At 33.8% G+C, this 17,500-nt stretch overlaps 1 protein-coding gene across 10 annotated transcripts in view; it reads left to right on the top strand.

Annotated features, from left to right (window-relative positions):
• LOC133173036 (dipeptidyl peptidase 4-like) overlaps positions 1 to 17,500 on the top strand; it is a 119,200-nt gene that overhangs the window by 70,486 nt on the left and 31,214 nt on the right. For 2 of the 10 annotated variants that reach the window (XM_061307939.1, XM_061307937.1), the window contains exon 1: positions 12,103 to 12,169. The exons of 4 other annotated variants lie outside the window; for them this stretch is intronic. In XM_061307939.1, coding sequence (XP_061163923.1) covers positions 12,128 to 12,169 — 42 coding nt within the window. In that variant the 5' untranslated portion in view covers positions 12,103 to 12,127. Of the gene's footprint in view, positions 1 to 2,820; positions 2,916 to 9,029; positions 9,063 to 12,102; positions 12,170 to 15,277; positions 15,842 to 17,500 lie in introns of those variants that run through there. 4 more of the 10 variants (XM_061307933.1, XM_061307942.1, XM_061307938.1 and 1 more) reach the window with 4 other exon arrangements.

The following is a 17,500-nucleotide window of genomic DNA, read 5'->3' as shown; positions in this document are numbered from 1 at the left end:
CTAAATTGTTCAGATCATGACCTTCGGGGGTAGGGCGGAGCCACAATAGGTATATTAAAAGGAGGAGAATCTGGTAAAGAACAGCATGGCCAAAGTTACTCAGGTGAGCGATGTGGCCCATGGGCCTCTTGTTGTTGTTGTTGTTTTTTTTAATGTGATTGTGTTACTGTTGGCTTTTCGGTCTTATCTTGATAATGCCAACTATTTTAATTCTGTTGAATGTTGTTCAGAGATGTTAAAGTGACTTGATTTCACAAAAGACGCGCATTAAGTACATGCTTGAAATTAGATGAAACCGAATGTGCCATTTGTACTACATTCCCAACAAGCCTCGGGTATTGATCGGCAAAACTAACACATTTATTCGATATTGATGAAAATTTGAAAAATGGATGACGCAGGCAAGCGTTTGATTAAGAAAAATGAGGGTTCTATGAAACAAGGTGTACAGGATGACGTGGAGATCGTGAGTAGTATTAAAGAAATGGTGTTCGTTTTTATTTTCTCATGAAAACAATCAGAATAACTACGTAATATTTTGCAGTGTGTTTAAGTTTTGTAGTTTGAAAATTAATTAACAGATTAATGGGCATCTCTCACTCGAATTTGTTCAGATCAATTTTATGCTTTTGCCAGCATAAAGACTGGAAAAGTTATGGGTGAGTTAAATACTGACAACCGTAAACCGAATAGATCTGTAGTTTAGAGAAAAAATTAAGGGAATAAGTCTAATGCAACCAAATTAATTAAGCCAATCCAAAAAATACATAGTCGATAATCTATAGGATAATATTTTAACACCAGAGCAAAGGAAAAGCTAGTTCTGCTGTAGGGCATCTTCGCTAGCCAAGGGTTTGTGAGGAGAGTAGTGGATCAGAAACCCTTGGCTAGCGAAGATGCTGTAGGGTAATGATTATATAATCTTGTTGCAATTACAGTAATTAATTATACCCACACAGCAAATCAAGGACCTGTGTGATTCTTTTATATTTTTTTGTAAACTCAATCAGAGTGTATCTCGTGTCAGTCCATCAGAGCATCAGGATGCCGGTGTTCCCAGAGAAATTTTTATGAAGGGTTTTTGTGCTGCATGATTCATCTTTGCAGGCAGTAACAGTTATGAATATTGTAACAATTCATCACTTATAAATTCAGTTGTTATAAATTACAGTAAATTGATATGAATTCTGTTAATATGACTAGTTGAACATTACATATGGTGTAAAATGAGACGTTTACCACCTACTAATTTTTAGTCAACGCAATCATTTTTATGCTCACGTAATCGAAGATTCGGGGGTATATAGTTTTTGCCTTGTCTGTCCGTTTGTCCGCAGAAACTTTAACCTTACCCATAACTTTTGATTGGTTGGAGCTATGACTTTCATACTTCACATGCGTATTCCTTATGACAGTACCTTCCTATGGGCACCAACATATTTGACCTGTTGACCCTGACCTTGGAGTTTGACCCACTTTTGCAAAAAATTACCAAACTTTAACCTTGTCTGTAACTTTTGAACAGTTGGTGCTAGGGCTTTCATATTTCACATGAATATTTATCTGACAAGACCTTTCCAAAAGGTGTGAATATTTTTGACCTTGGTCTTAGAGTTTTACTTACTTTTAAAAAACTTTAACCATGGCCATAACTTTTTGACAGTTAGTACTAGGGCTTTTAAATTTCACAGATATACTCCTTTTGACAAGACTTTCCTTTGGATATCAACAATTTTGACCTTTTGGCCTTGACCCTGGAGTTTGACTTACTTTTGAAAAACTTTAACTTTCACCATAATTTTGAACAGTTGGTGCTGGGGCTTTTATGTTTTCTTGTGTATTTCTTGTGACAAGATTGTTTCCTGCATAGCATTAATTTTGACCTTTGACCTTGACCCTGGAGTTTGACCCACTTTTAGAAAGCATTAACCTTGGCCATAACTTTTGAATGTTGTTGCTTTGTGCTTTCATATTTACTAGGTATATCCATTGACTCAAGTCCTTTCTTTGGATAACAACATTTTTTATCTCTTGACCTTGGATTTTGACTCGCAATGAGAAGTTTAATTAACTTTCGCATTAAGCTGCCATCAGTGTTTCACAAACACCTCTTGTCTTTGATATTTTGTACCTAGCATTTGTAAGAAGACTGTGTGTTAGAAGACTATGTATCAATATTAACATGGTAGCAATAATCCTGAACTGTATCTATTTACAGTTTTGCAAATAATAAAAACAGGAAACCTTTACAGCAGGAAAACTAAGAACCTGTAAACAAGTGGGGACACTCTCTAAAGAAAGTTAACTCTTTTACTAAGTAGTTAGCATTTTTCAAAATATTAGCTCAGGAATACCCCCCTTTCCTCCTTCCCCCTGGATTTGTTTCTTTGCCAAAATGCCTAGGCTAAGAGAGACAAAGACCACAACATTATTTAATATATTTTAATCATGGCCAGGGTTCAAAAGAAATCCTTCAAGACTTGATAAACTTGTTTGTTGAAGTCCAGCAATAAAGGTGTAAGTGACAATATACTGCAAGATAAGATGTTCGGTAGCTCTATTACCCCATTTAAAAGTAGAGACAATTTTGATTTGTTGGCATGAAAACATTGAAGGAGTTGTTCTATAAAATATGCCAGCCTTTTGATAAATATATAGTTACAAATATGCCCATTCTATCACTCTTCTGTAATTCAATGAAGGGGTTTTAAAGAAACCGGAATTTCTTGGTTGGTAGGACACAGAAAATTTATATGTCAGGTACCTTGCAGTCAATGTCAATAGACTTCAATTTTTTCTGGAGGCCTTCGTAGAAAAACAGTAATTCTGTGTTTGGATAACTTGGAGAAGTCATGGAGAAATCAGAGAATGGCTTTACAGACATCAAAGATCCAAGGTCTACTGGACAAAATCCGGTCAGTTTTTTCTAACTTTATACCAGAGTGTTTAAGTCAAATAAAAAAAAAACATTTTTAATGTTATCGTTATATATTCTTATTAAATGGTGGCTTATCTGGTGACCATTCAGCACATGTTCAGTGGGTGACATGTATCTTGGTGTTATATTTGCAGCAACAGAAATGCAAGCCAGCTAGAACTTATTTCAATTATTAGTCCTTTGGTCTTTGCTCAGTGCTGAAAAGTTAATCAATTGTGTGGAATGCTTTTATTGTTTTGATAAAATGAGTCAATAATATGTCCTCTGACAAAACTAGACAAAATCAGATTTAAAACCATCTGGTCAATGGGAGAGAATCAATAGTTCACAAAAATCAGCATCAAAATATGCGGCCTCAAAAAGTCGATGTCGTTAAATGCAAGATACAAATTAATGGGACCATTCCTCCATTGATGTTCAATCACGATTTTGTCATCTTGAGGCAGAAACTTTTTCTAACAAATCAATACCGAGTGAACAACATTACTGGCAAAAGCAAAGTATGATTTAAAATTTGATGCATGAAGTTAATGTGTTAATTGCTGCTCATGTGGTGTAAAAAGCATTTAGGATTAATCTGTCACCTTGAGAGATCTATTTCATGTTGGGGCTAGTGGAGGTACGGATCATCATTGTAGTTTGAAATTGTTGCTTATATTTCGGATCTTGTTAATTGACAATGTGTTAATCGCCAAGGGAGTGCTGAAGCTACTTTTCTCTCTGTCCTGTGAAAGCAGTATAGTGTCAAATTTCTGAAGTCAGACATTAATATCTGAGAAAATACATCCCATTTCTACTTTTGTACCATTAATGTTGGATATAAACCCAAGAGAAGCCTTTTCTGTGATTTTATAAGTTGTTTTCTAGAGCGCCACCAGTCAACATGACGGTAAGGAGACAATGTATTCTTATAATTCTTTATAATTTAAAGTTTTTCTCAAATAATCATTACATTACTGACTTTTCAACTAATATGCTTTTACGGTGTAATTGTTCTGCAAACTGGTAATTTTAACCCAGTTTGAGGGGGGGGGGGGGGTCTTAAATTATAACTTTGCTTTATTATAAATCTTACAGACCAGTTTTATTGTCCTTATAGTTTTGAGGTGTCTTGCATGGTACATTTCTGTTTACTGCATTTTGACAGATCCAAAATCTGTGCTGCATTAAACTGCATTTCAGACATCAATATTTGATGCTTTTAATGAATACCAAATTGGTTGCCGTAAATGGAAGCTAAGTCATAATTGTTTTTATGTAGCCCCTGTAATAGGCACTTTAAAGGCAAACATGTTTTAATATCTTGGAAACATTGGCAGAGACAATCAATTAGTTACTTTAATTTGATTTTCGTTGTAAGGCAATTTAGAGATGAAGTACACTTTCAAGTTGAATGAACAGGATTCTGTGACAGCACTTGTGAAAAAAAAAAAATCATGTGTCTTTGCAATAGTCCATTGCTTTGTGAATTATAAAATACTGATGGAAAAGTTGGGTAAATTATAATCCCAGTGCTGGCTGTCCATTGTAATGACTCTCTCTGTCTATTTCTTATAAACAGTTTTATACAACCAACTTGAAAAGTCGGTGGTCTAGAGAGATGGGGGTGTCCATCCGTACATCCAGCTGTCTGTATGTCCATACATCCATAACACTTGGGGTAGCCATCCCTTATCCGTGACTCCTCTTACACCATTGAATGCAATTTAATGAAACTTTCACCAAATCTTTATTATGTAGTAGCCTTGTGCACCTCCTATTTTACATTTTGATTTGACACATATTTGTGGTTTCCCATAGCAAAACATGGACACTGCCATTTTTCATGATATTGGGGGTACCCATCTTTTATCCACAACTCCTCCTATATATACCACTGAAAAAAAATTGTGAGACTCCCACAGAATCTTTATTACATAGTGCCATTGTAATCACCTCTTATCTTAAGGACCCTCTATACACTTAAGGAAAAGATTTTTTGGACACTAAGAAAATTATATTGTGTAAAAGTGTAAGTAATGAGCTTATCTATCACATTTTCAACAAAGGGTGCCTTGCATTAAATTTACCCCAAGGAAAAATGTTCAAAGACAATGAAGTACTGATGAGTATAAATCACTGTTGTTTACTTAAGTGGGCAAAATACCAGCAAATGAAGTGTTCTATCTATATCATCTTGGCCTATTAAAGTGTTATGAATGCTTGATTAGATAAAAAATTCAGTAATAAACTCTACATTTCAATTTATCTTATTCTTGATCAAAGGCCAGATCACTCTATCTGCATAAAAACACCACAAAATCAGAACTCTCTAGTGTGCAGTGTATAGAGGACTCTTAAATTCTGATTGAACAGACATTTTGGGTTTCCCATAACCAAAAATTGAACTTTACCATTATACTCATATGGGAGCAGGAGGTTTAATTTTGTGAGCTCAGTGCTCACAGTACCTCTAGTTCAAAAATACTTCTTTGATCCACTTTCAGTAAGAAACTTGGTACACAGGTAAGGTTAGTTCGAAGATACATAGCATATTCTTCTTGTAAAGCACTCTAGGCACTTGGAAAATCGCAAAAAAAAGCACTTATTGAAAACAAGGGAGCCCTTACTATTAAATGATTTCTTCCACGAAAGAGTTTCAGATTCTGTCAATCTGACTTTGACTGACACACTGGTCAATGACATGGTTAATTTCATGGAAATTTCAGTTTTCTATGGTTTTGAAAGTGGGTCATTATGGATTTGGCAACTCTGATAATTTGATAATTTGGGACCCTAATTTATTCTATGAACAATGAGAAAAACCATCAGAGGCACTTATAGGGGCAGGGGGGCTTAATAGGATAAATACGGTAATTCTTTTTTTTTTTATGGGTTATGAATTTTTTGGAATGCTATGCTTTGAGGTTGCTATGATTGCTAGGAATCTATACTTCTGTCTACCAGGTATATATTAAACACTATCTTCCTTAATCTCAAAGGGGGAGGTTAATCTTGGTTCAAGTATTTTCAAAATTGCATGACCTGTCAACAAAAGAACTCATCTACTTTAACATGTATACTTTTACAACAACAACAAAGAAGAACTTTGAGAAAGTCAACTTGTCTGTAAAGTCAGTTAATTTGATTGACGGGAAATTAAGATACAGCAGATTTCATGTGATGTTTGACACAAGTTCAATTACTGTCTGCTGAGAAAAGTCCCGCCAGTTGAAAAGGGAAAATCAATAAAAATTTGGTCTGCACCAAACAATATCATGCAAACTTGGATGAAAATCGAAAATAAAATCATCATCATCCCTCCCAATTCCCTTGGCAATAAGTAGTATTTGTTTCAAGCAATCTGTCAGATTGATTGAATGGAATTATGAAAACTAACATTTTCTTACTGCTATTTCCAGTTGCTCTGAATGTTTACTCCTTATATCTAATACAATTGTACATTGAAAAATGCTTGCAGTACTACATACTGTTTGCAATTTGTGAATATTGTAATGCAGATTGCTTTTTGATCACAGAAAAAGTCTGATATACTTTGATTTACCGTACACTTATGTTTTTGTACATGATGTACTTATTTTGTCTGGCTGCAGTGTTGAAAAAATAATAGCAGCAGGAAATTATGTTTTTAAAACCAATCATCAGTATGTCTGCTTCATCAGCGGTGTTGAAGTGTTCTTGTAACGCTGAGGTAATTGACAAAGATGATCAAATTGATGGTGGCTCGGGGAGCATGCTTCCGTTCTGTCTATCTGCTTGAATTGCTGCACGCAGTTCTCAGTTCATCTGTTTATGTGTCATAAATTGATCTTTTTTAGAAGCTATATTTTATAGTATCATAATTTTTTCAAATTAAAAATTAAACCTCAAGGGGTTTTTTGGGTGTAAATTACATTTTACCTTTGAAATAAATGAGTGGGTCAATAAAATATAACTGAATTTGTGCATATATTCAAAGTGTTTTTCAGTGTTATTTAATCAATTCACTACCTCTGAAATGTGTCAGTTTCATTGCTTTTATTCTGAAGTCATTTATCTCAGTAAAAAATTAACAAACATGAAGAAAAAAACATTTTTTTTTTTCAGAGAAAATTGTGAAATTATTGAGTAAGACTGTAAAAAATTTATAATGAACTTTTGAATGGTATGAGGGTTAAATGTGAGTACCGGTATGAAGTGATCTTAAATAAATGTATTGTGTTTCTAACCTAAACTAAGAATTTTTTAATTTAAATTGGCAATTAAGAGGATGAACATTAATCATTCCACAAAGAATGAATAATGAAATACAGTCAAACTTTGTTAACTCAAACTCAATAGAAATAAGGAAAAATTTCTAGATTTTGGAGGGGTTGCCATTTAAATACATAAAGACTAGAGTATTCCAAGGAACACTTGTGTCGCCTGCTTTATAGCATCATTAAAGATTGAAATAAATCTTGCTGCTAGAATTATAAAGAATAAAATGCACAGGAATGTAAGTGTGGGGAGTTTGGGGGGGGGGGCTTTTTCTGAGAAAAGTTTTTTGATGTAGTTTTACTATGTAAACTTTTATTTGAAAGCTGCTTGCCCCCTCCTCCAATTTTTGTTGCTATATGGTTCAACACTGGCAAATTCCTGCATAAAAAAATGGACTGAAAAATGAAAAAGGTCCCCCCTCCATTAAGCCAAAGTTCCATGAAATATGTGTGCAAAATATCAAATCCATATATACCTCTTTTCTTAGTTCTCAAGATATAGGGTGTGACAGATGGACGGACAGACAGACACCGGGTAAAGTGATCTCTAAATGTCGCTCTGCTCTGCAGGCAACACAAAAAAGTGGGTGTGACTTCAATCTCACTTTGATATATCTATGCCAGGTATTTGAGGCATTGAAGTTAGAAATATAGAAGTTCAACTGTTTGAATGTGAGAATGCATATAAAGCTACTGGAGAGTGAGTATATATGTTTAATTAATTAGTCATGTTCTCCAAGTCTGCCACAAAATAATCTAGGAGAGTTTACTAAAGTTATTACCAGTGTCCAATAATGTTTAGGCTTTGAAGATTCTTTATAGAATGTTATTTCAGTATTGACTATTAATACAAACTTGAGGACATAAACATGAATCAAAGAAGATAGACATTGTATGCTTCTAAGATCATGGACCTTAAGGCATCGGACTCCATTACACAAGGAAGATAATCATCTCTCCTGGCTCTTGGTGTCCAACTAATTTTATTTGATGTTTTGTCTATGTTGTAGACATGTTTCTTTCATTAAAAAAAAAAACACGACACAAAAAATCCCTTGTTTTCTACATATTGTAGACATGCTTTTTTCTGCATGCCGAGTAAAACGTTTACAGTTGCATAAATTAGTACCTGACAGGTACTAATTCATACAACTGTAAACATTTTTCATTTGGCTGTGTTCTTTGTAGTGCCTTTTGAGGAAAAAAACTTCCTCTAATCCAAGTACAATGCTAAATGTCTTGCATAAATACATGAACATTGGGAAATACACTAAATTAAATCTACTTATTGTTCAAAAATCAATTTCCACCAAATATTATGCATGTTAAGTATAATATATTTACAGTATGTATGCAGTCAAATATTTTCCACGAAAATTTGTCTCAGTATACCTTTAATTAAGGTGCATTTAAGACAAACAGTGGCAATGCTAGATATAATTTCTTACCCACTTACTGAACATAATTGTGATTCTCCAAAATTATGACCCCACTGAAAAAAAAAGCACATTTACAGTAATACCAGGATAAGTTTTGTCCAACTCTAATGAGTTCAGTAGCGTGAAATTGATCTAGGAACCATTTGTACTTTTTCTTTTGAATTACTTACTTCAAGCACAAAGCCAGAGGGCTAACAATCAAAATTTTCCTCTGAACCAATTTAATTGAACTGTTGAAAATGGGGGATGTTGAGAATGCATTTCCTTAACTTGTTGACAATTCCAGTCCAGCCAATCATCTTTCTTGTGTAATTGCCAGGAGCTTGGAGTCCAATGCCTTAATTAGGGATTTGTCCTATAAGATGACTATCGTTGCTCACCATTAATAGATCAAATTTTGTGAGCTTGGAAAACTTTGATTGAGACAATATGCAGATGCCGAAAATGGTAAGAAAATTGCACTTTTGTCTGTTATTGTACTTAATAATTTTCATAGCAGATTGATAGGAGTACTTCTTGAATTCCATTAAATTGCTGGGATGTCTTTTGTGCTGCCTTATAGATGGTACATTGCAGACATAAATAAGACCCATGTGGATGATGATGTGAAATTAGATACCCTTTATTGTGATTTGCTCTATAGATGCTGATATGCTACTCATGCAATGAACAGTGCAATTTCCATAAAACTTTTATATTGTAGTAATCAGGTTATGGTCTTTTGTCGTTTCATACAGCAATGATATTGAATTATGGTGGTACATGTACACACTTCTGACATCTATGAATCAATATATTCCTGGAAGTTTTACACAATAAGTCGTACAAGGACAAATTTTATTGTCTGCTTAAATAGCAGTAATTGTGTGTTAATAGGCAATAGAGGAAACTGGATGTTTGTCATTTTCAGAATGCCAGAAAAATCAGTCCATGATTGATTCACAAGCATTAGAGGCCATTATTAGCTGGAATCCTTGCTTTGTTATGTAAATTATTTTGTAGTAAGTTGTAAAGGAATAGAATTTCAATAGGAACTCTGTATTTTTGAAGCTTCAGCGTGATTCAGCTCCCATTCTCTGTTGTTCACTTTCTTTTACTGTACATGCTGAATATTCTGTACCCAGATACTTTTAATGCCCCTAGTGTATAGGACTTCAGTCTGGGTCACAAGTTTGTAGTCATTACATGTCTAGGGGTCAGCAGTTTGTCTTACTTGACAAGCAGTCACCAGTGTATTAAGTTTCTATGTGCTTGACTGGGTGTAAGATTTTGCTGATTTTAGCACCTGGATGCTTTTTAATGTCATTAGTGTAAGGACTCGAATAAGATCCAGATCCTATTTGTTCACCATTCACCAGAACAAATAGGTCTTACTTGACTTGGGGGTCAGGTCTAACTGACTTAGCACGTCTGTGGTGTGTTGGTCTTATCTGACTGTGGGACATCAAATATTAAGTCATATTTGACTAATGATTGCCAGAGTGTAGATTTTGTTTGACTAAGGATCACTTGTGTATAGACTAAGGGTCACCACTGTGTAGATATCAAGTTACTAAGGGTCATCACTGTGTAGATATCAAGTTACTAAGGGTCACCATTGTGTAGATATCAAGTTACTAAGGGTCACCACTGTGTAGATATTACTTGACAAAGGGTCACCACTGTGTAGATATTACATGTACTTGACAAAGGGTCACCACTGTGTAGATATCAAGTTACTAAGGGTCACCACTGTGTAGATATTACTTGACTAAGGGTCACCACTGTGATGATATTACTTGACTAAGGGTCACCACTGTGTAGATATTACTTGACTAAGGGTCACCACTGTGTAGATATTACATGTACTTGACAAAGGGTCACCACTGTGTAGGTATTACTTGACTAAGGGTCACCACTGTGTAGATATTACTTGACTAAGGGTCACCACTGTGATGATATTACTTGACTAAGGGTCACCACTGTGTAGATATTACTTGACTAAGGGTCACCACTGTGTAGATATTAACTTGACTAAGGGTCACCACTGTGTAGATATTAACTTGACTAAGGGTCACCACTGTGATGATATTACTTGACTAAGGGTCACCCTTATGTAGATGTTACTTGACTAAGGGTCACCACTGTGTGGGTATTAATGTGTGCATAGAGGTGGTGGTTGTGTCATTTCACTTCATAATATCTTTGATATCTTTTCATCATTTTACCCAATACTGAGATTGAACTTTATGTAGGAGTAGCTAGGCCATGAATACTTAATGCATTGGGGTGTTGTGGTTGTTACATCTTTCAGGGTACTCTTGATGCTTCCTCTAAGTGCTTTCATCTTTTAACATTGCTTTTTGATAATAGAATCATGAAATATTTAATGACAGACATCAAAAGGTTTTCTTGCCTACAAGAAATTGTAAACTGCATGTGCTAAAATAGATTTTCTTTGCCAGTTTCTCTCAGACTAGGAAATTAAGTAGACTTAACTCTGTGAAAAATGCTCATGACAGAGAAAAAAAAAACTTTTTTGAAAAGAAAAAAAAAGGTCATGAAATAGAGAGTCTGAAAAGGAAAGATATGGTGTACAGTATCTCTTTTTACTCTCAGATTAGTAATCATTTTACTGGCAATTCAGTAAGAGTTACCTCCCTTCAAACAGCAGCCAAATATTTTCTATCATTGAGTGGTGAAAAATTTTCAAAATTGATGAAAATAAGATGTACCATGAAGTACACTTTAGATAAATACTATTGAAACCTTCTCTCTCTCTCTCTCTCTCCCTCTCTGTCTAACTCTCTCTCTCTGCAGCAGAAATCCAAGCTGGTAGGTTTTTCAACCTGACAAACTAGATTTATTTTCAGCAGATGATAAAATTACAATTGTGTGTAAAGTATTCTTTTGCATATATGATATTACCTTTACTCTGTACACCTGACAACTAATTAACAACTGATATATTACACCACAATTAATAGGCATCGTTTCAGGTTTGTCCCATTTTATTTTATGTATAATTTTTTTGTGTTTTGTACAGTAAAGGTCATCATCCTGTTTGTGAAATTACCATCATTTGCACCCCAAATATTGCTCATATGTTGTTAAACAATGGTTTTGAATAAGCTATCATAAATTCCGTAGCTTAAAGCATTTGCAGTAATGTGTTTTTTTTTTTGTTTTTTTTTTTTGATGCAATTTTTTTTACAGATACCATTTGCTTTCAACTTTTAAGTGCTGACAATGTCCGATACACATAAAACATTACCGCTTCCAGGAAGTTTAAGCAAATTTTTGTAGCTATCAAACAGAAAATTTGACATTGCAAGTTTTCAGGCTAAATTACTTCTTTTCCTTGTTGCTCTATGTAGCTGTCAAATATTTATGACAGGAGTCTACTGTGACATAATTGGTGTGACATGAATTAATATAAATTTGCTCTAAATAAATTGTCTATTCAGTTCTGGTATACATGTATTACCATAATAGGACAATTAAGGTACATATTATACACAACAAGGATCAGGATGGGACTTCTGAAATTCTCTGTTTCTGAAATTGAAAAGCAGGTATTTATGTTATTGTTTTTTCTTGGGGGTTGGGGGGGGGGGGGGGGGAGGGGGTAATATTTTACATGTATCACTCCAAAAATAATGATTTAATTTTTTTCTTTTAGCAGGAATTTAACCAGAAAATTATACTTTTTAGCGCACCTGAATCAAAGGTTCAGGGGAGCTTTTCTGATCACCTGCTATTTGTCTGACTGACTGTGTGTTTGTCTGTCAGTTAACTTTCCACATTTTCCACTTCTCCAGAACCACAGGACCAAATTTAACCAAACTTGCTGGCTACATGCTCAAAAAATAGAAGACAATGAAGAAAAGGCAAAAATAAATAAATAAATAATAAATAAAAATGAACTTATGTGAAAAGTACCTAAAATAGTTAGTTTCAAGTTCTTTTGTTTGTTTTTTTAAATCAGGGCATTTCAGGGGGAGGACTGGGCAACAATGGGGATTCAAAGTCTTACATGGGAGTAAGGGGAAAATATCTTTAAAACTCCTCTTCTCAAGAACAGCAGGGTCATGATCATTGATATCAATTAAACAAATTTGTTTAAATCATGGCCACAATAAAGGACCAAAATTTATATTGAATTATATAGGGGAAAATCTTTAAATATCTTCTTCTCAAAAACAAGTTGGCCATGATTAGTGATATTAATTTATAATTTCAATAAGTATGAATCAAATTTGTTCAAACTGTGGTGCCCAGGGGTAGGGAGGGATCACAATAAGGGGCCAAAGTTCTACATGGTAGTGTATAGCTTTTTTTTCTTTTAATCTTCTCAAGAACAGCAGAACCATTATAAGTGATGTTAATATGCAACTCTCCTCCGTGAGGTAGTACAGATTCAAGTTTTAAATTCAAATTGTGGCATGGGCAACAATAGGGTATCAGAGTTTTACGTGGGAATATACAGGGGGAAATCTGTGAAAATCTTCTTGTGAAGAATAACAGGGCCATGGTTTAGTGATTATAATATGAAATGTTGATTAATGTTCAAACATTTCCAAATTGTGAGGATTCATATTTTTTTTTTTTTAAATTATGAACCCTTGGGGTAAAGAATGCTTGTATATAGAATCAAATATTAATAAAAAATTCTTCTACATAACATCAAGGCCATTTTGGTCATATTAATATTGAAGCATCCCATTGTGTTGATTCAAGTTAATTTGGTTAAACCATAACCCCTTGGGGCAAGGTTAGGACCACAATATGGGGACAAAATTTTTAATGGCATGGGAATAAAGAAGAGGGGAAATCTTAATCTGAAGAACAACAGGACCAAGGCGACTCAGGTGAATTTTAAAGCATCGATTTCTCTTTTTAGTATTAGAATTTATATGCAGCATCACAGAGTTGTTTTGAAAACTATATATAATAATGATTCAGAAGTGTTTAGTGCATTGAACATATATATTCAAGCAAAAAAAAATAATAGTAACCATGCAGACATGATGTCTTATCCCTAGCCTGTAAAAGCTTATATATTTAGATCAAAAGGATTTAATGCTGTTTAAGCATCAGTAAATTATACTGAATTAACCTGTATTGTAGAATTGATTTAACTTTAGATATACTCAGTATTAATAATGGTGCCATCCCAGCAACTTTCACTAATGATTTAAGTCATCTTGATGATTTAAGTTGTACACTGATATAGGTCAATTTATGCCAGGCACCTCTGATATACATACAATGTGTACCTATAGCTTTATCCAGTGGATCATCTACATTGCTGTTACATGTAGCTATATTTACACTAGATATCAATCATAGCATCCTACTGCCCCATCACTTGTTTATATGACAGAAGTTGTTCATCATGGCCAGTGGGTGAAAGAGGCACATTCCAAGACAGTAGGTGGAAGATTCAGGAGGAATTGGAGAATGGTTACTTAATTAAGTAAAATTAAGGTTTAATTATTGTTTACAATACTTTAGCTGTGGAAAAATTCTCTTCACATCAATCACTACATCAGAAGTTGTTTATGGTGGTATGGTAGTTTGGAAGTAGATTTGACAGACTTATTTGGGAAGTTAAAATTAAAATGTTTAATTAATGTTTTAAAGTAATTTGAGGAGGTGCATATCTGACTCTGTTTTTATTTGTATTTTTATATACACCAAGGAAGAAATTATATAAGCCAATATCCTATCTTGGATGAAAAAATCTCCAGAAAATAAGGGGGATGAGACAATATACTTATTATATTATTGATACCCAGGTATGGATCAAAAGTGATATGGAAAGAGTGACCATTATCAATTTGTAACAATGCTGATGAAGTGCCAGAACAATAATAATGGGAATGGATTCACTTTCTCTAAGGAAAGATAACTATGGAAAATAATATATAAAGTCTAGGTGTTGTTTCCGCAACTATAGGGCTTTTAAATGTTTAAAGTCGATTTCACTAATATTGATTGAGACCTGCTCCAATACAATTCTGCTTTAATTCAAATATCAAACTTCATATTTCTCTAAACATTGGATTTCTTTTCTTATACAGACTTTGCACTAAATATTGAACCAGATGTGTGTTTGTGTGCGTATAAGTTAATGTTTATCTATCATTTTGTTAATCTAATTTTCTCACTTTCCAAGCTCATGAACATCAAAATTGATAGAACGCTTGTGCTGTATTTAATTGCTGTTATACCCGCACTAGCTAAATCAATAGGAAATATTCAATACTCTTTCCTTTAAATTCGTCAATAAACTGATTGGTTAAGTTTGCTAGCTACTGAAATTTCAGAGAAAAATCAGCAAATGTAAAGAATATTTAGTACGTCATCATTAAAGTACATGTATCTATTGAAGTATGCAGAGAGCAATGTTTTAAGTGAAAATGTCTACTTAATTCTATGGTTAACCAAGTCTGATATTGCACTTAAAATTACTTATACACAAATGATTATTATTGATGCTGTATTGATGCAGTATGGAATAGGTGTGTAGCCGGGGGTAACAGAGAGTGTATTTAATTGTTAGTATTGGCACTATATCTACTGAGGGGTATTTTTGGACATGTGTTTTTGTTTATTGTGACTAATTACGGGGCTGAGCTGACATGACTGGCGTTACAGTACTGGATGCGATGTCTATCCAATGTTTACTATATTGTTTGGCTGGCTAAGTAGCTGCTGTTTAAATTCCCCCATGCGTGATTGAGACGTAATCTACAGCTCCTGTATCCTGTGGCTCTGGACAGCCAAACTATAGGTATCAATTCTCTCCATAGAGGAAGGGGGAAAAACATTAGAGTATTGGAATATTTCAGAGTTTTTGTGAATTATCTTAAATGTTTCTGAAAAAGATGTATATCTGAATTTATAAATATATGGGAAAAAACTGCTGGAAGCTTGGCATACCTGTGAGATAAGAGAGAACTAGTTTGAATGCTTGGATGATGTACCATGCAATAGTGGATTAATTAAGTTGTGAAGATGTGTTTTGTATTTATCAGTTAATCAACAAATGTGAGAGGAACAAGGGGATACATTCTAATTTTTTTCATAGAAAATTGATTAATAAACCTTATTTACACCTGAAAATCAAGGAGCAGGTGGGAAGTAAATTTTTCATCAACACTTTTGCCTGGGATTAGCAGACGTAGAATTCTGTAACCAAGATGAGTGATGCTGAGTCATCTGCTTCTGATTACAATACGGTAATTACCAACATATTTCCCCAAAATATATTTCTCTTTTATTTTATAATTCTTTGAAATTTATTTCGATTTTTAGATTATAACATTATGGTGCTTCATACTCTAATTTTTAATCAGTTAAAAGTGATGCAATGTTGTAAAAGCTGTCAAGCTAGATTTGGGGAAAATTGGTGCAAACATAAGAATTTCAAAATAATGCAAACTAGTGTGTTTTTTCCCCTAAGAGAAAAGGAATATATTAAGTCTGCTGAATTTTACGCAGTCTTTATGGATGCCCTGGATTGTAGTGAAATCGAGTTTCTAGGTATTTTAAACCAATAGCAATTATTGATACAATTTCTGAATAGTTTTTTTTCTCTTGAAAAAGAATATGAGGAAAATCTATATTATTTTTTTTTATTGATTGGATGGGTATACATGAATTTAATGGCTTCCATTCAGGTTGCTAGTTGTGAAATAGATTACAATATTGATGCAGCACCTAAACTTGATCAAATTTTAATGATTCTTTGCTGCTGGTGACAAGGATTACTTGAAATCAATAGAATAAAAAGATTTTTTTTTTTTAAATGCAAATTGCTGAGTGCCATTACATCGAAGAAATGGGGGCTTTTCATTGGATATCAGATACAATATCTGCATGGTCAGAATGAAATGACAATATATTTACTGATGTGTATTAAACTTGAAAATATTTTTTTTAAGTATGCATGCATTTTTGATAAACACATGATAAAGTAACTTTATAGTTTGTTTTTTAGAAGACTGTTTTTTTTCCCCTAACCTAACATTGTATGAAAATGTTATTCACAGACATGCACATGCATTCAATGCTTTATTGATCCACAGGACAAATTTTGTTGTGCTGTACTGTTCTCTACAACACCTGGTACGTTATGGTTATTGTACCAAGTAGGTAGTTCAAACACATCATATTGAACTCACAGATTACTGTGGGATACAGTTTCAAATGAAGACGCACAATAAATTAAGATCAATAAATGGAACAAGATGGGTGAAAATGTGTGAAATTCAAGAAGATACATTTGTAACTGATGTATAGATTCTCTCTAATCAGAGTGAAAATAAAAACATGACCTGTCCAGATGACATTTGAATTACCATAAATTTAAAAGAAAAGAAGTAAAATGAAGTATTGATGATAATGGGGGAGGGGGGGGGGGGGTTGCTAAATTATTTTTACATGTTCGTATGCATTGTATAAAACTCTAGGTAATTATGCTTAATGATTTTGCTTGTATTTAACAAGAAATTTACATGCACTTGGCATACATTAAATTCATTCCTTTTTTATCTGGCTCATAATGATAATTTTGATAATTACAAAACGGGGCTTATAGATCTCACTGGACAAAGATAAATAAAGTCAATTAAAATGCAGTTAAAATGGTGGCCCCAACATCCCTAACTCCAGAAATGTAGCTCACTGGGAGTGAAAATTTGAAAATTTGGACAGACCTGTTAGATTTTTACCAAGAGAGCTACAGTTCTGCAGCTTCATCTCCAGCTACAATGTACATGTATATACTCAGTGAGGACCAGAGCAATATGGAGCATGAGCAGAACATAATTAACAGAAATTCCATTCAGGGATGAATAGAATTAAAGAATTAAACATGCACACAAACATGGTCAACT

Source organism: Saccostrea echinata, unplaced genomic scaffold (genome assembly GCF_033153115.1).
Source record: "Saccostrea echinata isolate AGI-Se365-2 ecotype Australia unplaced genomic scaffold, CSIRO_AGI_Sech_v1 ptg000056l, whole genome shotgun sequence".
Lineage (NCBI taxonomy): Eukaryota > Metazoa > Mollusca > Bivalvia > Ostreida > Ostreidae > Saccostrea > Saccostrea echinata.
This window is presented reverse-complemented; position numbering and strand designations above follow the sequence as displayed.